The sequence below is a fragment of the Lichenostomus cassidix genome, chromosome 1, assembly GCF_008360975.1.
Source record: "Lichenostomus cassidix isolate B80296 chromosome 1, HeHo_3.0, whole genome shotgun sequence".
Classification (NCBI taxonomy): Eukaryota; Metazoa; Chordata; class Aves; order Passeriformes; family Meliphagidae; genus Lichenostomus; species Lichenostomus cassidix.
The window spans coordinates 99,671,637-99,692,283 of NC_139479.1; the positions used below are offsets into that span (position 1 = coordinate 99,671,637).

Sequence of the window (20,647 nt, forward strand, 5' to 3'; positions counted from 1 at the left end):
AGGTGGTCTTTAATGGATTATGACTCCCCCTCAGCTGGGCCCAGTTTATGTAACAGAGGATGGGCGTTTATTGCCTCTGACCAGAGGTTACACCATGCACCCGAAAACCTTCTCCTCCCCCCTCAGCTGTGGGGGAGTCTGTGTAAACCTGGCTTCTCTGAGCTGTGCTCTCCCCCCACCCCAAACTCAGCCAGGGATGATTCTCAGTGCAGCTGGTGGCTTTGGCCTTTGTCAATACATACCTTTCCTTCAGCCTGAGATGACTGAACAATAAGGTTTCCCTTCACCTAATCTAAGCAGTTTGCCTTTCTGTCCAAAGTCCCAGTCAGGTATCTTCAAGAGAGCCTTCTTTGATTGTAGCTTCTTTATACAGCTTTTGTTATAGTGAGGAAAAATTTGTATCAATGTTTGAGGTATGAACTATTTCAGTCTCTGACACTTACTTGACATTTTCATGCAACTTTGTTTCAGCAATGCTGTTCAACATTGCAAAACAGCTTAAAGTAAAACTTCTTTATCTTCCCACTTCAGCTCCTGGACTATACAGATGATGCCTTGGCTTTTTACTCTCTGCTGACAGACCGGGTGGAAGGAAAAAAAAACAAGCCAAAAAACCCCCTGATCATACCTGGAGAGTCGCTGTAGCTCTTCACATTTCACTGCTTCCCACCAGAAATTGCCAAGTCATGGACAAGACTCCTGCCAAGACTCATGCACCAGACTCCTGTTCAAGGCGCAAGTCAGCATTTTAGGCAGATATATGTTGGTTACTAGCTGGGATTACAGAGGGTGCTGGATGAGTAGCAATGCTTCCCTGATAAGGGAAGACAGCATTTCCACTATCCAGAAACGTCTAGAAATCCAGCTGAATCCCAGCCCCAACATAGGCTGGAGCTACTTTTCTAGCCGCATGCCATTCTTTTGAGAGTAGCATGAAAAAGAACTGCAATACCAGCTCTTCTGAAACAGGTTTTGGAGCCATCAAGGCAGTCAGTTCTTCAGGGAAATCCCCTTGTCCAAATATTTGGAGCAATATGGATTCAAACAATAAGCCAAGGAGTTTTGGGGCTTGGAAGAACACTGGTTTAAACCAGGCTCATTAAGAAAACAAACATAAAGGAGTCATTAAAGAAGACACAAAAGTTCAGAGATACAAAAACAGTTTTATTTTATAAAGACAGATGAGCTTTCCTGCAATTGCCAACACAGCTTTAATGTGTCATTTACTATGGGATATTCTGGTCTTGATTATTTTTAATACCTAGTCAAGCAAGGATAAGCCAATGCTGTTGTGCTTGCTATAAAAATATAGTGGGATCTGATCTTCCAAAAACTAATATGCTCAAAAATCTTAGGAATTTCTAATGAGGGGGAAAGATCGCAATTAAATGCTTTGTCCATTTGAAGACAGCTGCAGACATTTAAGAGTGTCACAGCTGTGCAGGAACTGAAAGGCTCTTGAAAATTGAAAGCACATTGTGATCTATCATCTCACCCTCAAACCTGGTTGGTTTCTCTTCCACTACACTATTTCCAAAGTAATTTACAGGGGGTGAAAAAAAATGAACACTGAAAGGAGAAAGCTATGAGGTGGCTGCTGTCTGTACAACCCCCATCCTCACAGCCACGAGGAGCTGTTCAATGCTTCAATGCTTCATTAGCCCCATGGTGCTGTCCCACCTCACACCACCTGCTACATGGAAAGTGGCAGAAGTGGAAGAGAAACACAGGGATAATTTAAGGCTAACACAAGATACATCCATAGAGAGCCCATTCGAACAACTTTGTGCAACAGATGCAAAAATCAACCGTGGTGTTTGACACATTAACAATTACAGGGCTTAAATAGGAACAGCAACACAACACCGGGGAGAAGAACTAGACTTCATTTGGTCTGTACAACCTGAGAAAATAAGCAACTAATGAGAAAAATAAAAAAATTAAGTCCGACTGATGTTCTACAAACCTAATTTCACATGTTGCTTAATTGTGCCAAGATGCTCCATGTTCACCTATGAAACACAGTGACTTCACAACTACTTTTTGGGTTGCTTTGAAAAGTCACCATCACGCACAAGCTAATGCCTTTCTGTTACATGGGACCACAAGTGTGTGTACAAACAGGTCTTTACTGCCTTAACTGTGCCAGGTCCCATCCCACAGGGTGCAGAACTGACCCAAAGTTACTGAATTTCACCTGAAATTATACTGGTATCAGAAGATCATACAAGGGCCAGGACAGAGTATCTTACACTCATCACTACTAAGTGCTGTGCTTTCAGATGTTTCTTTTTCCCTCTCTAGGCCAAAGCAAAGCAAGAGCTTCCTACCTATTCCTTTCCAAAGATGATGGCAGTGCTTTAAGCTGTTGCAGCACTTCCTTTGAGGAAGTTTTCATGAGGTCAAGACAGAGGAGCTAATTTGGAGAAGATAGTCATGGATGTGTCCAACTTTGCACCTGAAATCATGTTCAGTGTCTCATAGAATCAAGGTCACCGAGTGCTCCCATATGATGTACTCATCATCCAGGGACAGACCAAAGCCAACAAATTGCTATAGAGAGGCTCGATCCAACCACTCAACTGCAGATACAAATGTTAAAAGCTAACAGAAGAAACGTGAATATAGTTTTAATACAATCATTAAGGCGTTGCCTGGAAAAATGCATATTCTAGAATAGTGCTATTATGTATACTGGTTCTCACATACACATCTTGTTTTGACAACAGAAAGCTGAGATGATACATATCCACATTTTTAAAAATTCAATTTCAGCTAGGCTTATGGTGAAGTTACGAAAAGACTAGGTTGTGGGTTCAAAAGAAAATATAAACCAGGGAGGGGAAAAAAAAGCCAGGCATGATGAAGTATTTTATTCTGCTACATATTTTTATATTTCAGAGCTCACAGCTGAGCCCAGATTCTTGGGTATACAATATAGAAAGCAAGAGCAATGAAATCCAAACTGAAAGAAATACCTGGAATCACAAAGCAGGCTGCAAATTGCTTTCCCATTAGTGCAGCTGAACATGTAACAGTGGTAACCTACCCAACAGTAAACTGCACCTCCAGCAAACCACTGGAAGTTTCTTCCCTCCAAGTATAGATGGTTAAACAAAAATATTAATTCAGATGAATAATGTTAAATGTCTCCTTTTTACAGAGGATGGAGCAATTCCACACATTCACCTAATTCCAAAGTGCTGTTTTCATTCCCAGTGTCGGTTTTTGGAAGATGTCTGAAGTATCTCAGGGCACAGTATCCCCACTGCACACCTTGCAGGGTGGCAGCTGAACCCCACGTTGGTACTGGGTTAAGTCTCTGCTAATGAGGTGTGTGCCCAGCCTAAACAGGGAATGGCCAGGTTGAGATTATTATACGGAACCTTAGAGGTGATTTACTCCTCAAGGTTTCCAGTGGTAGGAAAAGCAAGTATGGAGGAAAGGAGGAGTGGAAAAACCACCAAATGTTATTTCTGATTAATCAGGTGCAAGGAAACTACATATACCACACAGGAGCTCTTTCTCTGGCAAGTTCACACCACCAGCTGAAGACTCCTCAGTGCAAACTAGAACTTCAAAGGCTACCAACCACAGTCCAGACAAAGTTGTACAACTGAAACAAATTCAGGGTGTTTCTCTAATACAGACTACATTGCTCAAGCAAACACAGGAGTACATGGGAGAAGGTAAAGACATCTTACCATAAAAGTATTTTAAATTAAAGGCTTTTTTGTTCTGAAGAAATTAAAATAAATTTAACTCTAAATAATAATTAAGAACTTAACAAATATTCATAGAAGGGGCTGATCAGCACTAGAAGTTGTTTTCAGGAAAGCTTTTATAAACGGACTCCAATGCCAAAGGAAAAAAAATACACTAAACATCCAACAGATTATAAATACCAGACATAAAAGGACTTGAAGCAGAATGAAAATTTACCTGGGCTGTGAATATACTATGATCCTGTGTTACTGCACACAATTCCATTTGTCTAACACCATAGGAACAGCTTTAGCTTTTTTATTTTTATAATTATATAAAGAATAAGTGCAATTTTATTTCTACTCCAGATCATTGATTTCACCTCAATGTCTGCTATCAAATCCCTCTCTGGGCTCACTTGTCCGAAGTTTTACGTGGTCTGCGGAAGCTAGACACGTTCTCATTCAGTGCATAGATTCTTCGAGAGAACTCCTCAAACTCCCCTAGGACTTGTTCATCACACTCCACTGCCACAGCGTGCTCCACCGGGATGGAGTTAAAGTCTTCCAGGTGATCTCCTGTGCTGAACCCTGTCGCTTCCATACCCATGATCTCCTCTGCCTGCTCCACGGTGCAGCAAAGGACAGGGTTGAGCACAGGCTGAAACTCACAGGGCTGCTCGTTGCTCATGGTGCCAGAGCACTCGCCAGGCAGAAATGCCCCGTTTATTGCACTAGAATGTCCTAGGAAAGATTCCTGCTGGTCTTGGGTATTGTTTAGGCTTCCATTTTCTCCATTTAAACTACTGCACAAGTCCTGGCCTTTCTTGGTAATTCCTTTGGAGGAGTCCATAGATGTGTCCAAGGAAGAACATACGGTTCCAGGGTTTTTATCCAGCTCTCCAACACTGGCTGTGACAATAGGCTGTGTTAAAGCAGAATTGTAACTAGGAAGAGGAGTTTTGTACTGCAGTCTCTCGTTTCCTGTGCTGGCTCGTTTTCGGAGTCCCTTATCTGGAGAAGGAAGCCCACTGGAAAAGCCAATATCCAATCTGCCAAAGCTAGAGCTCTGTCTCTTTGGAACGGGAATTGCACTGGATGTATGGTGTCGATCGCTATAAAAGAAGGAGGGGATCAATCACAGCCATCAGGCATGCTCATGAGCAATACAGATGTTTAACCAAAGGCTGAAGCCATTATTTTGTCACAACTCTGGGCTCTATTTGGCTAACAACTTGTATCTTAAAGTGCTAAAACCCCAAATCTGTTTAGTGCTGCATGAACACAGAAGACATCCCAGAGGACAGCTGTATTGAAAACCAGTGAGGTCATGCAGGAACACTTACACAGCTCTATGGTTTGGAGAGTCAATCACCCAAGAAAACCATCACATTATGCTAATTCATACTGTTAACACTTTTATAGGACCACAATTTTATAGGATTAAGCTGCACTTCATGAAGTATTACTGTTGACCATATATTTATGTATTTATGGCCTGTACTGGGCCATCATAAACTCTTCAAAAGTGAGTAATAATGGCTGAATTCTCTGTGAGCAAAGAATCCAACAGTGGATTCTGACAGATGCACAAAGAACAACCACACCAACTTCACTATTTGCAGAGGGTTATTCTTGCCAGATCTTGTGCTTTTCTGTGCCAGTCATTCCAAAACTTTTTGGACAAATGCCAGCCTCTGTTTCTTGAGGAACATGAAGCTTAATTTACAAGTTTGACTTTACTGTTTAATACAGTTCTACAAACCACTTTTACTGTCTCAAGTTCTATAATTTGAAAAATCTACTTTACATCATCTGGGGTGTGTTATGAGAATTTTCCTTCATCAGCTTAATCCCCATCCAAATACAATCACCACTCTATATGCAAATTGTATGCTGTACATTAACATAAGCAACTGGTTTGTTTTCCTTCCAAATGAAAAAAAAAGTAAAAAAGCAGCTATTATTGATCTGCTGAATATACAACTCTAAGACTCAACCACCATAAGTATGAAACTCCATCCTGAACTTCATTTGAAAGAAACTCCTTCTGCTCAAGGCCTGATACATTTTGGGATCTGTCTGACAAGGGAAAATCTTGAATGTTCTCATTCAGTAACTACAAGTAGTCATTCAGCAGTAATGAGTAGTCCCTAGCATGGATTCTTTTCCACATTACTTTTCTTGTTTTGCTCCCCTTTATAAATAGGATGAAGTAGACTGCAACAAGTCCCTCTTGTTGAGAAGAATAAGCGTCCCCATGGGAGGGCAGTGAGTAGTACTACTGCTGTTTAATTTCCTCTCCCACCTTACCTCCTCCCAGGCTGCCCCTTAATAGCTCTTTAGGGCTTCCGTCTCTTCCACAAAACCCTCAAATCACCTTAAGGAGAAACTGTTTTTCAGAACACACAGTTGCATAAAGCAGAGTTAAGGGCCACACATGAACACAGCAGCAAAAACATCAACTTTCTTCTTAGAATTCAACAGCTGTTTCAGACCGTTTGAATGTGAACTCCACAAAGCCTTTACAGCTTTATCTGTCAACCAACCCCTGCACCATCAACCACTTATTTTTAGAATGATGTAATAAGACAAACACAAGAATCTGAGACAGGAGACTTGTTAACTGTACTTGGGCAATGCGTACTGCAGATGTATTAGGGATGATCTGTTTTGCCCTCCCTTCCCTCAGTTTAATGCTTTCTGCCTTCATTCAGAAAATAAATGAATACTCTGTACTACTTACTTGATGAGAATCTGTTTATGGTATAGTCAAATGGCAAGTTCTAGGAACTTACCTGAATTCCAAGATGTGCAAGTATTTATAAAGATAGATATCATTCAAGACACTTCACTGGGTCAAAGGACACATCATCCCATTTTTATGTGAACTAATTGCTCAGGAAAAGTGATAGCTGAATACTACAGATCACTACTCAAATTATAGAACCCTTGCAAAGAAGTTGGTGGTGCTTTTCAGTGCAAGAGATCTAAGGGTTTGCTGCCTTTCCCATTCTAGATACACCCATGTAGCAGAGCTGAATTATCTCTCTCCTGTCTGGGCAGAACAGTGTATAACATGGTGATTTGTACATCTTACCAAAAAGATGTGGCAAGATCCTCGTTCCACCTTGAGCCACAGAAAGTAGGACAAGCAACGGCTCTATGCAACAGAACTGGGCATAAAAGTCCTTCCTCCTTCCCTCTTCTTTACAGAACTGAGCCCAAAGCACAGGCTGAGACTGCTATTTCTGCTAAGTGGAGCCTAAGCCTGATTCAAGTGTGGAGGAGTACAAAAAGGAGCCTCCAGGCAAGAGAGTTTTAGCTTTTTGCCACTCCAAAATGAGCTGTATATAATGTGTTCTGTAGTCTGAACCTATCTGACAAATCTGGTGCCCATTAGCATTTAAAACAGTGAGTGAGTATGCAAGAAGATGGGGTAGACACCATTCCCACAGGAGCTCCTTTTCAAACTCAAGGGCCACTTATCGTAGATGTGTGGATGTGGCACTTGGGAACGTGGGTCAGTGGCAGCCTTAGGAGTGTTGGGGGAATGGTTGGTCTTGATGATCTTAGAGGCTTAAAGGTCTTTTCCAACCTTAATGATTCTATGATTGCCATCCCTTTTAAAGAGAAATGGTCCATCCCCATAAAATGTTTTCAGTACTATATCCCCTGCAACAGTAACAATAAAAATAATTCTGCTTGGTTTCTATCAAGATGTCAGAAAATGGAAACATATTCCTGCTGAATTGGAACCAAAGGGGGCTGCAGTCCAAAGAACCAATCCGCACATTTGAAAAAATAATTTAAACAGAAAATCAAAAAGAAACCCCACCAACAAACCAACCAACAAAAACAAACAAACAAACAAAAAAAAACCCAAGACTAGGAAAAATACAAGATTTAGGAAGGATAGGAAGGATAACTTTTTTCTCCTCATGTGCAATGGATGACAGATGCAGAGATGTATCGTGCTAGCTGTTCTGCCAACAGCTTGTGTTCAGGCTCACCAAGGGATTTCCACAGCAACAGCAGGAACAGTCTCTATAGCAGCTACAGAAGTTATGGTACAGGACACTTGTATCCCTCACAAAGTAAAATAACAGTTTGACATCAAAGCATCAGATCTGTAACACTCCATATGGCACTGAGGGCTTCCCATCTCCCCTCCTAGGCAGAATGACTACAAGGTTTATAGGAAATTCTGCCACTTCTCTGGATTTCATTCAATCATCCGCAGGTTAAAATGGGTATTTAAGAGACTAAAATCTAGTTCAGGGAGAATTTCAAGCAGTCCCTTGTGGACTGAAGTACAGATGTGTGTTTGTCAAAATAGTGACAAGAACTATGTACTCTGTACACAGTATTTGAGTGACAAAAGCTCTTGCCTGGAACGTAAGCAGTCATAATTGGGCCCAGACAAGTTACAAACACAGTGGCCTGAACAGCAGCAGATGGGTATGGAGTAGAACCTCCTGTTGAATACATCACTTTGCAGCAGAAGATGCAAGACCTCACAAGAATAAGTGCCATCTCACTTGAGAAGGACATGGAGTGAAAGAAGAGCAAAAAGCAAGCCTAGGTTTAATCCCAGCTCCTGAAGTTCCAGAGGCACACTATTTCACAAAACACAGGTAATTCTAGGAGAGGTCAAACTCAAGGCAAAGTCTCTTTGCCATCTTGAGTGAATAATACTTCTTACTGTTGTGCTGTGTCTCAAAGTTGCTCAAATCAATTTATCTTAGATTGGACTCTTTAAAGGACAAAGACTTCAGTATGACATAGGACTGCCCAATTGGCAAATCCCAAGTTACCTGCAGAATAGCTGAGGTCCCTTGGCATTTTCAGCCTAGAGGAGGCTGAGGATCTCCCCAGAGTCTGCAGCTTCCTCCCAAGGGGCAGTGGAGCAGCAGCTCTGCTCTCTGTGACCAGGGACAGGATGACCCAAGGGAATGGCTGGAGCTGCATCAGGGGAGGTTTAGGTTGGTTGTCAGGAAAAGGTTCTTCCCCCAGAGGGTGGTCAGGCACTGAACAGGATCCCAAGGGCAGTGGTCACAGCCCCAAGGCTGCCAGAGCTCAAGGAATGTTTGGACAATGCTCTCAGGCACAGGGTGGGATTGTTGGGGGTGTCCCGTGAGGTCCAAGAGTTGGACTTGATGACCCCTAGGTGTCCCTTCAACTCAAGATACTCTGTGATTCTTCAGAAAGTGTTGGTCAGCTCAATTTAGGCACAGGACCAACTGATCTATGAAGCAGAAGAAATTTAAGTGTCCAAGTAAAAGAACATGAAAACTGCGGTGTCTAATTAGCACAAGAAAAATAGCGTTAAAATTTCTTGCAGTGGGTGTGAAAATCTAAACTCCCCCTCAAACATTCCTAAATTCCTTTGTAACTCTAGACCTTACAGGCAAACGGGTGAGAAATTAATTAGTTTGTGGGACCAGGAGAGTTTAAGAGGTTCTTATGACAAGGCTACTCAACCTAATGTGTTAGGTATGCCTGAACAATAAGTCTTAAGTCCATCAGCAAAAAACCCCTTCCCTTTCTTGCTAAATTAAACTGGCAGAGTGATCTACACCAAGTGATCTAAATGTAGCAGCAGTAAGTTGTTAATAGCTTTCATCTACAAAATAACTTCTCTGCTAACAGAGTACCATAGGGCAGTAAAGCAGGCATTATCCTCATTTATCATGCAAGTGTTAAAACTAATGTATTAGAACAAAAAGCACTTGCAGCCGGGTTCCTTGAATGACATGCAGTGAAATGGACCTTAAGACTTCAAAACTAGGTTTTAAGCTGCTAGAGAAACATGCGAGCAGAGTTCAGAAACTCTTCACTGTTACCAGTAAGTATGAATAGGATGGCTTTAGTCAGGAATAAATACAGAGATATTCCAATGGAGGAATGAAGTCAGTAGTATGGTTTATCTGCTTATCAAATATTACCTAGGGCATCTAGATAGAAGTAAATATGCATGAAGGACTTTGGAGATCAGCCATTCAAGAGTTCATTACCTGGGCTCCTTCCACAGTCACTGGAGAAGGAAAATGAGAAGTGAGTGGTAATCTCCTACAAAAAGCCAGTTATGATCAGTGGGAATGTCATCTTCCCTGGATGCCTCTGCTTGATCACAGGGGTAACCTAGGCAACAAGCTCAGGCTGAGTGACAAGTGTCTACAAGGCAAACATGAGAAGATGAATAGCTCTCCATAGACTTTTAAGCAGAACAATTGTCACAGTCTTGCAGGCAAGTAAAGCAAACCCATAATGGCTCTGGGTACAGAGGGTTAAACCGTTATGTCTTTTCCTGTGCCATCACCTCCTCTCCAGATGAGAATTGAAGTCATATTGAGGTTTAAGTTCAAAAGTAATGTTTAGAGAGAAGCACAGAGCTCAGAAATACAAGGATGCTATTAATCTCTATGGAAACAAGCAGCTGATGGAGGGTCTCTATTCCTTTTGTGTTTTCCTGTGTAACAGGAAAAGATCGTATTATTATCAGAATTCACAGCATTCACATCAAGGCAAAGTCCAGAGAAAGAATCCCAGAACAGAATCCCAGAAGGGTTTGGGTTGAAAGCAACCTTCAAGGCCATCTAGTTTCTGCCATGGGCAGAACACCTTCCACTACCCCAAGTTACTCCAAGCCCCATCCAACCTGGCCTTGAACACTTCCAGGGATGGGGCAGCCACAGCTTCTCTAGGCAGCCTGTGCCAAGGCCTCCCCACCCTCACAGGGAAGAATTGCTACCCTATCTCTAATCCAAACTCTGTCAGTTTAAAGATATTGCCCCTTGTCCTTTGAGCTTCACAGCTCACAAAATTAAAAAAATATATTAAAAAGGAAGTAATGTTAGAAAACTATCATCCAATTACTCAGAAACTTTAAAGACTGCCAGGTATTGTCCCAAATGAGAAGGGTTTGGCTTGCAGGAACACAGCCCTTTACTCTAAGGCACAGCCTTGAGCTGAGTTACTTGAGTCAAGCTGCTTCAGCTCCCAGCCACAATTCCTTGGTTGGTCTCCTGAGAAAACAAACAGGTGTGGACACCTGACTAAAAAGAATGGCCTTCAACTTGTGGAGTATAAAAACTGATTTGATTAACTGTCATCAGGCCCTAATGACTTTTAGTCATCAGGCTAGATGACACTAGAACTGGTTGCACATACAGGCATGTACAGTTCCAGTCAGAAAGCAGGATTTCTAAATTTAAAAAAAAAAAAAAAAAACAGAGAGAAGCCTCAAGCTTATTGGACATTACAGATAAGGGAATTACATTATCGCCACTCTCAATGTTTCAACTGCATCCAAATCTCATAAGCCAATTTGGAACAGTGTGACTTCATCTCTAAGTTTTTCTGGCAACAAAATGACAAAGTAGCTATTTTCTCCCAAAATATTAGTTTTCACTAGTTACTAAATAGTCAGTTTGAGCATTCTTAGCCCTAAGGCAGAAGACACAGACTCCACACTGTGAAAAGGCGAGCTAAAGTGACTGAAGTAAGACACAAACATTTCTGAAATTATTTTCTTAGTGAACACATTCTGGTTGCAGTTTTGATAAAAAGTTTCTTCAATCCAATTCATCTGTGATTATTTAATCTGTCTGCAAGAGGCTCAGAGAAATTGTAAAGCAATACGAGGGATAGAATACAATTCACAGACTCAAGTATGTATCTTTTCCTCCCCACAAAATGTTTCCTCTGAGGAACATTACTGGATCACAGCTGGACAAAATACTAAATCTTGATTGCCTGGTCAAAAGCCAAAATCCACAGCTACAGCTCTTTTGTATGAGAATGTTTAAAAAAAAACCCAAAAACTTTAACACCATTTGATCTTTTTCGCTGCAAACTATGACATCATGGCAGCAAGAATGCTAAATTAATGTGTTTAAGTTGGTTTTTCACCATCTGAAATGCTTGCATCTAGCCATCCTGAAGCTCCATAAGCAGCTCAGAGCCAATATCATGTCAACTGCACTAAAAAGCAATAATAGTTTTTCACCTTCTTAGAGATTACTGGTTAAATAATGCACAATAGCAACAGGAAGGCTGCCAATAAGAAGTTAAGATGAAACTGCATCTTTCGGCAGCTAAGAAATTCTGAGACACATTTTGAAAAAATGAAATCTCTGTAAATTCAGCCACCAGAGTTTTCATAACTAAAATGTTTTGGGCTCTTCTTGATTCTAGCAGTATATGAATCAAAACATACCCTCAAAACACAAATTTAAGCCTTGGCACACAATTATTCTTGAGGAAAGCCTTTAAATGCAGCTCAAAAGGGCATCTCCCTGACTACAGACAAGCCCTTCCAAAGGAGTATCTTGTATCTGCGAGCACTAGATATGTCTATTGTCTATTCACTAGGAAAAAATCTCCTCGCTGGACTGCTCAGGTTTGCGCAGCATGTTCTGTACTTGCACAAAGGGTACCTCTCATAAGTTACACAGAGTGAAAAAAAATAAGTTGAAGAATAGGACAGAAAATGAGTCAGTCTATTTAATGCAACAATGATCTAAAGAGACTAAAGCTGTGAAAGGTAAATCTGAACATGCAAAAAGGAATAAAATTATGTTAAAAATCTACATGAAAGTGGGGATTTGAAGTGGGCAAAAAGGGAGAGCAACTTTTTAAACAGACAGAGAGGGACAGAAGGGGGAATGGTTTTAAACCAAAAGAGGGGAGATTTAGATTAGAAATTAGGAAGAAACTTTTCCCTGTGAGGGTGGTGAGGCCATGGCACAGGTTGCTTAGAGAAGCCGTGACTGCCCCATCCCTGAAAGTGTTCAAGGTCAGGTTGGACTAGGCTTGGAGCAACCTGGTCTAGTGGAAGGTGTCCCTGCCCATGGCAGGGGGGTGGAACAACATGACCTTTAAGGGCCCTTCCAATCCAAACCTTTCTATGATTTGGTCTCAAATGCTGGAATAAACTGCCTGCTTACAAGAAAAAGAATTTAAGAGAAAATCTGCATTGGGCCTTTTGCATCCACAAAAGCTAACCTAAAAAAACTGAGCTACTTTTCTGGAAGCCAGTTAAACTCCAGGGCTAGAAAACTGGAAACAGAGAGAATTATTCCCAAAAGGAAACAGAAAAGATTTGGGGGAACACAACTGAGACAGTTTGAATCAACAACAGCTTTGGCTCATCATCTTTCACCTTAAAAGTCAACGTTGAGATTTAATAGCAGGAAAGCCAGTTTTTGCAGCTCTGTAACCCTTAACAGTGTGTGAGGGAAACAACAGATCAGTCTTGATTTTGTCTGCATACTGCACAAATAATACTTTGCAGTAGGGGTAAGGGGGAAGTAAACACAGCAGGATATTGGTGCCAAGAGAGATACGAAGAGGGAAGCAGAGCTTGTAGACCTGCAAGCTTGCTGCAATAAATCACACATTGGGAAGTGAAAACATGTATTAATCATTTAAGTGTCATACCTGAGAAACCAAAACAACATAAATCTCACCAGGAAGAGGGAACCAGCCACTAAACCTTGATGCACAGAGACTGGAATTTGCAGACCTTCCAAAGGGCCAAAGGCTAGCCCAAAGCTCCAGGCAAAACAGGGGAACTTATAGAAGGCTGAAGCAGAGACTTTGAAGATAAATTTGTTGTGATAGATGTATGACATAGGTGAGCTCTTCTACAAAGGCCATGGTGGATTTTCTGGGTTTGTTTTTAATCTAAAATTGTAAAGATTATGATGGTGACAGAATTTAAAATTCAGAAAAACCCAGCTACAGTGCTCAGAAAGGAAACTGAAGACCAGCAACAGGACCAAACAAACCAGGTGGTCCAAGTGAATATGTAGATAAGAAAACCTCATGTCTCCCTGATCTTACCCTACAAACAAAGAATAATCTGGAAATATTTTACTGAATGCAGTTTGCGGCAGAGGGCATCTGATGACCCACTTACAGTAACCTGAAAACAAAAAATTCCTTCAAATTTTCCTTTTAACAGCTAGTGGCTTTTCTGCTTGTTTCAATGTATGTAATCATGTATTACCCACAGGACAGTGGACATCTGTATTCTGCTCAGTTACGGAAGTCTAGCCAGTTTTCCCCTCAAGCTAGACTCCCTGTAAAGCCACATTTTCATTTATATTATTAGGAAGCACTAAGAAGCATTGTTTGGAATCATCAGTTATAAAAAAAAAAGAAGTTAAAAATGAACAAGTATTCATACAAGCTTTGGAGGTGAGAAGGAAATGAGGAAGAGACATCCATGGGGAGAAGAAGAGAATGTGATATTAGTGAAAAACGATGCTGAATATTCCTACATGTTTGGAAATATCCAGTTCAAAAAAAAGTGCTTTGTCTTGTTAATGACTGTGCATCACCTACAGAAAACAACAGGGTTGTAAAACCTCCAAGGCATAACTCAAGTTTCCAGATCAGTTCTACAGGGCCAGCACATGCCAGAAGGGAAGAACAGGTACACACACTGTGAAAATGATTCCCGTTTCACATGTTCCAGGGTCAACCCACTTCTGCTTATGCAAGACTGCAGGCGATATCTGCACCTCTGCCACTCTACTGATGAGCAGAGGGAAGTGCTACAGAACTCACAGTTTGGCTTTTCATTTTCAGATTTGCTGAGGGGACCACACATCATCTGTGTAAAAATCAACCATGATGGACATTAGACAAAAACTCACAGTGGTATTTTCCCAATGAAGAAAGCTTTTCTTTATGCATCTTGCTAGAGGGTAAAAAGAACAGCATGGATAATCTTTTCAGCTGTGCCTGAAATTTACAGAATAAAACTGCACAAGGGGCTGAGCTTCCTTTTCTCAGGGCCTGTTTACTTCCTGCGTTGGCTGAGCTGAATTTCCATCAAAAAACACTTTTTACAGTGTTGCTCAAAGCGGAAACTTCCTCTACTACTGTATTTGTTTTCCTTTGCCAAGACTCCAACCGGCAACCTGGAGGTGGGGGTGGTCAGGCAGGAGAAGAGAAGGCTCCAGGGACATCTCAGAGCGCCTGCCAGTGCCTAAAGTGGCTCCAAGAGCTGGAGAGGGACTTTGGACAAGCGCCTGGAATGACAGGACAAGGGGCAATGGCTTCCCATTGCCAGAGGGCAGGGTTAGATGGGATATTGTGGAGAAATTCTTCCCTGTGAAGATGGTGAGGCACTGGCAACATGTCACCCAGACAAGCTGGGGCTGCCCCATCCCTGATGTGTTCAAGGACAGGTTGGACAGGGCTTAGAGTAACCATGCCCAGTGGGAGCCCACTAGACCATGGCAGGGGTGGGAACTGGATAAGCTTTAAGATTCTTCGCAGCCCAAACCATTCTATGATTCCTTATGACCTGTTACAGTAGGATTCATACAAGTACCTTTTAACATCAAAATCAATTTTAAAAAGAGAAAAATGTAGGGAGAAGAAACAGCTTTGCTCATGAGAGTTAAGAGGGCAAGAAAACAAAACCATTCTATGATTTTATGATAAGATGAGAATGCAGGACAAAAGAATTGCTTACAGCAATAGTTTGCAGGAGTGTACACAATTCAGAGAGCATAAATTAAAACTATGTGAATACAAACCATCTATCACCTGCTGAAATACACTGGGTAGTAAATTGTGCTTCCACTTTTAGTAAAGTTCACCTCAGTTTAAGGAGAACTGGTTAAGCCTCCTGCTCAAACAATTGCTGCAAGATAAACCTAAACTAACTTTAGTCTTATAACACAGAAACCAGTCTGATTTGATTTTCTGCAGACAGTGGAAGACGAGTTTGAATCCTCCCGACTGAATCAGAGCAGAAGCACCCACGATTTCACTGGAAGATACTATAACATTCAGTTATTTACTAATGTAGCTCAACATGCAACAGCATGCTTTCATTAGGAGCAATTACACTACAGAGAGGTTGTGTAGATTATCATGCAGATTCCCATGCAGATCACTTGAATTATACGGTCAGGAACTGCCCAGGCTGTGACCTGTTCTGCTAAGGCAGTTTGGTACAGGAGGTGCACCTGATACCAAACATTAAATACAGTCTTAAGACAACAATTAATTCATCTCCCGCTAATGAGGAACATAATTTTTTCAAACAGGATTCCCCTGCTACATCAATCTTTGAGAACGGTCGTGGGCCCATCATATGGAAGAAATTGTAAGAGTATAAGAAAACTGTATAATGTGGTGGACAGTTACATGGTCTGTATTCTGGGAAGGTCATAATCTCACCAAGATTGCTCAGCTTGTGAAGAGGAGCTGCTTGTTTGTGACAAATCCTTACCTTCAATTTTCTTGCAGCATCCACCTCTTTCTTTCAAATTACAAAAAATAAATACTTACCATCTAACCATTAGCCCAAGCTCCATGAAGTTCTTCAGGTTAGGAAGAGTTTGCCTTAGATCTGGAGTACTCAGCCCATGCTGATATCTAAGCTACAAGAACAGGAAAAAAAAAATCCTAAAATTAGCACATCTTTCCAAATCCCCAAGAATATAACATCATGGTCAGTTAATTTACTAGGTTTTTAGAAAGTTTAGGATTTTTATCCAGCAGTTCCAAGATATTTATTCCCCTGAAGGAAATGTTCCATTTACTCCTTGTATTAGGAAACCCACCCAAGAACAGGGACAAAGTAATCAGTCAATCTGACTCCTCCTTACACTTTTTCCATTTTCTGTCTGTAGCAGGAGAGCAGCCACATAGATTAATAACAACACAGCCATTATGGAAAAAAAAAACCTAATTCCAACACAATACTCTATATGCATGAATTCCAAGTATTTATTTGTGTGTTCTTGTCAGTCTGAGTGTATCAGTGTATGCTGGAATCAGTAATGGAATAATTATAGTAACATCAATGAGCAAAAATACACATTATCACACCACTGATCAATATCTGTACTCGTTATACAGTTTATATCAACATTTCAACTCATGTTATTAGATTCATAATTAAATACAGCACTCAAATCAGATGCCATGTCATGTAGTGATGGGAAAGGCTTTTTTAAACACCAACATACTTTAACCCGAATATTGACTCCTACAAGTTGTTTTTATCCTTAGATTATCAAACGATGTACACGACATAACTGTCACTTCTGGGAATTATAAACTCCATGTTTAAGTCTCCAAATTAAAAATACCTCTGAAGAAAACAACACATGGAAGGGAAAAAGTCTGTCTTTCAAGTTTGAATCTCAAAATTTCATGGAACTTTGCAGGGAAATTTATCCCTTGTGTGGTTAAAAATACAAAAAAAAAATTAAAAAATAAAATCCCTATATTCCAGTATCTCTAAGGCTATTGGAATGAAGCACTACCAATCTAATAAGCAGTTCTCAGCATATGTTAACACCTTCTAGAAGTCTCCACTGGACTCCAATACAGGCACATAGTAACTGCACAAATTCAATGCTGACAGAGCTACTTGTTGAAACACGGAACAGTCCCACTCAAAGTCAAATTTCTTTTGTTTAGAATTACACACCTGTTTCCATAATTCCTGACAGTAGGGTGCAGGAAAATATCTTAAGTTTCAAAAATTTCTGATTTCTCCCAAACAATGTGTTTTACACAAAAAAAGACTCTTGAAATCAGCAATGATTTTTATGCTTGTCTGAGTTTCAGAAAGAAAAATTACTTTGGAAGAAAATCACTCTCAGTACTGCATTGTACAACAGGCAGCCATTTATTACAGTTTATTATTTCCATATGGACAAAGCCAAGTCATATGGTGGGCTTGGGTTCATATTTTCTGCTACAGTGACAGAACCTGGATTAAGACAACCATAGAATATAAATTACAAAACCATCACCACATTCTCCTGATGTGATTATAGTGGATTTGGTTAATCAGAGAACTAGCCTGAAGCAAAAGAGATAAAGAAATAAAAAACCACAAACTGAAAAACTTTACATTTGTTCCTCCTCCAACAATCAAAAGTTCATGGAATACCCCTTTTTTTTAGTCATCCTTACATTTCAAGATTTCAGAGCATGAAAATAAATTGGATTAAGGGATCTCTCTATTTCCAACAGCCAAGATCAGTGGAATGCATGAGAGACGCTACTATCCAAACATGAGTAAAACCACTGTTTCTAGTAAAAGACATTTTCATATTGCTAGTAGTAGAGATGCATATTAAGTAAAGTTAGTATGCAAATTTCATGAAACCTCTAGAAAAAAAATATTGTTTAACTTCATAACCTGCGTATGATTTTGGCTTTGTAATAGATTAAAAGCAAAGCAATACTGCCTTGTGTCTGTGTAGCGAGATGTACCCCACCACAGGAGGGCTTATCTGTTCTGCCTATCAGCTGGTGCAATAGCTCAGGGCATCTTCCCCCTCACATGAATTTGCTAATTGCTGAAATAACTCAAGCCAGGACATCTGCCTGATAGTGGGTTATTTCCGGTGCCATGGAGGTGACATTCCCAGGTGACAATAAACATTTTGCCTTGAGAGCAAGATTGAAGGAGGACAAGCTTGAGTTCCTGACTGACAGACACTTCACTTTATAAACGATAAAAGCTACACAAAACCTTCACAAAGCTGAAAGCACATTCCCTGAAGATGTGTGGGGATCTCTCCTCAAGGTTTGGGATGCCAGCCCAGAGTTACTCTCAAGAGCTGAGTGAAAGGAATCTCTGTACCCCACTGACAATTCAGTGGTAAGTTACATTGACTCCCAATCAAAAACCATTTCTTTGCTAGCTCTAATACAGGTACCTTTATGTCGTGCACTGTTTTATCTAATCTACTAGTAGGCCTTTCTTTTATCCTATGTAGTAAGTATATCTGTTTAATCTTTTGTCTGTTAATTTCCTATGGGACAATAAATGACCCATTTTATAATAGACCTGATCTGACATTCTTCAGAACTTGCAAGCTGGAGCAATTTAGGTGCAGGTCACCTGAGTAAAGCTGCTGCCAAAAATCTGAACCTAAGGCAGGGCTTGTATAAAGCTCACACTCGATCCGTAACAGCCTGCATCAATACAAGCTAATAATGATGTATTTAAAAATCCAGAAGCTGCCGAAAAACTCATCTGCCTTTTAGGGACAGAAAAAGCCACACAAATATCAGCTGATGACTCAGGTTTTAGTCTGGATCCAAAATTACCTCTTCATTAATGCAGAAAAGGTTAACTCCTGCTTCATGTAATTCTGTAGTAGTCTCACGTACTCCGACAAAGAAATCTCTGCTTTGCTGTGTGATGCAGGCCACTACAGGTACAACACCAAGCAAATGGGAACATGGGGGGGGCAGTGGGAAATCTTTTTTTACTTAAAAAATCAGTACTCTTCTTCCTCCTCTCCTTACCCTCTGACAATGTAAAAAAAAAGTATTAGTAAGGACTGGGTTTTTTCCCCAAACCATAAAGCATTTCTCATACATCTTCCGTCAAGTTTAACTTTTTTAACAGCCAAGAGCACACATGCTGTGTTAGTTACTTCACCTCACCCAATAAATAGTAAGGTGCTGAAGAGTCATAAGGACTGAGTCCAGAGGATGCCATGGAGATGCTCCAAGGGCTGCTGGAGCCCCTCTGCTCTGGAGACAGGCTGTGAGAGCTGGGGATGTTCAGACCAGAGAAGAAACAGCTTTAGGGAGACCTCAGAGCCCCTGCCAGTGCCTAAAGGGGATCCAAGAGCTAGAGAGGGACTCTGGACAAGAGCCTGGAGTAACAGGACAAGGGAGAACGGCTTCTAACTAACTCAGGACAGGGTTAGATTGGATATTAGGAATAAATTCTTCCCTGTAAGGGTGATGAGGTACTGGCCCAGCTTGCCCACAGAAGCTGGGGCTGCCCCACCCCTGGAAGTGTGCAATGCCAAGTTGGACGGAGCTTGAGGCAACCTGTCTACTGAAAGATGTCTGCCCATGGCAGGGGGTGGAATTGAATGATCTTGAAGGTCTGTTCCAGACCAAACCATTCTATGATTCCCTGTGACCTATTACAGTAGGACTCTCACATGTACCCTTTAACATCAAAATCAAATTTAAAAAGAAAAAAATGTAGGACAAAGCTGCTTTGCTCATAAGAATTAAGAGGGCAGGAAAAGAGAAACAAATGGAGGGAACCATGTGCTGTCTCGATTCTCCTAAGAAACAGTTCAAATTTCAATTGTTACTATTTAAAGTCACCCATCTCCACACTAAGTTTCCAATGCAATCATTGGCAAAAGCAGCATTTTATTTAAGATTTTAAAGATTAGACTGCTTCTTCAGGATATTACAGACCCAGCCATCCAAAGAAAACATGCCTGCTTTAATTGGAGCGAAGATGTGTCCAAGATTTGTGTTCACATAGAAGAGCACATATTCTCCCAGGACTGTGAGTAAATCATTGATGATGTTCCAGTAATAAAATATTTCTGATTTCTATACCAATATTTAGCTCCTATATACAGCTTTGTTTTCCCACATGCTGCTCTCATATTAGTTACTAGCAACACTTACTCCACAGAAACAACATATAGGAGATGAGGAGCATCATGTTTTATGATGCACCTCAGTTCAAGGCAGAAGAACTTAAGGAATTACCTGTACAGAAAAATCTGAAGAAATACGATAATAAATTTATTTTCAGGCCAACTTTTCTATAGAAGACCAGCTAATCATACCAGTGGGTCTTTTCTACTATATGTATTTATTCCAACATCACAGAAAACTATAAATGCTAATATAAGCTGCATTTAAAACAGTGGTTCTCAGAGTGAAAGATAGATTTATTATTAAAAAACTTGTATTAGCTTCCCAAGAAAGTGTTTAAAGACTGAATTTCCATAAAATACTAATACTAACAAAACCACAGTATTAGCTGGAGATGATGCATGACAAATTGAAGTTAAATTGTAACAAAATGGACATAAATAGTTTATTCTCTTTAGGACGAGAAAAATAACATTCAGTTGCCCCAGTTTCCACCTGTATTTCCTTCTCTGCAATTGTGTGAA

The 20,647-nt window shown here is 40.6% G+C and overlaps 1 protein-coding gene across 4 annotated transcripts in view; it reads right to left on the bottom strand.

Moving 5' to 3' along the window:
• Positions 1-1,143: 1,143 nt before the first annotated feature.
• UVRAG (UV radiation resistance associated) overlaps positions 1,144-20,647 on the bottom strand; it is a 94,728-nt gene continuing 75,224 nt past the window's right edge. For all 4 annotated transcript variants that reach the window (XM_085074428.1, XM_085074410.1, XM_085074418.1 and 1 more), the window contains 2 exons: positions 16,023-16,114; positions 1,144-4,819 (listed from right to left, as the gene is read on the bottom strand). In XM_085074428.1, the coding sequence (XP_084930554.1) occupies positions 4,120-4,819; positions 16,023-16,114 (792 nt within the window). In that variant the 3' untranslated portion in view covers positions 1,144-4,119. The remainder of the gene's footprint in view (positions 4,820-16,022; positions 16,115-20,647) is intronic.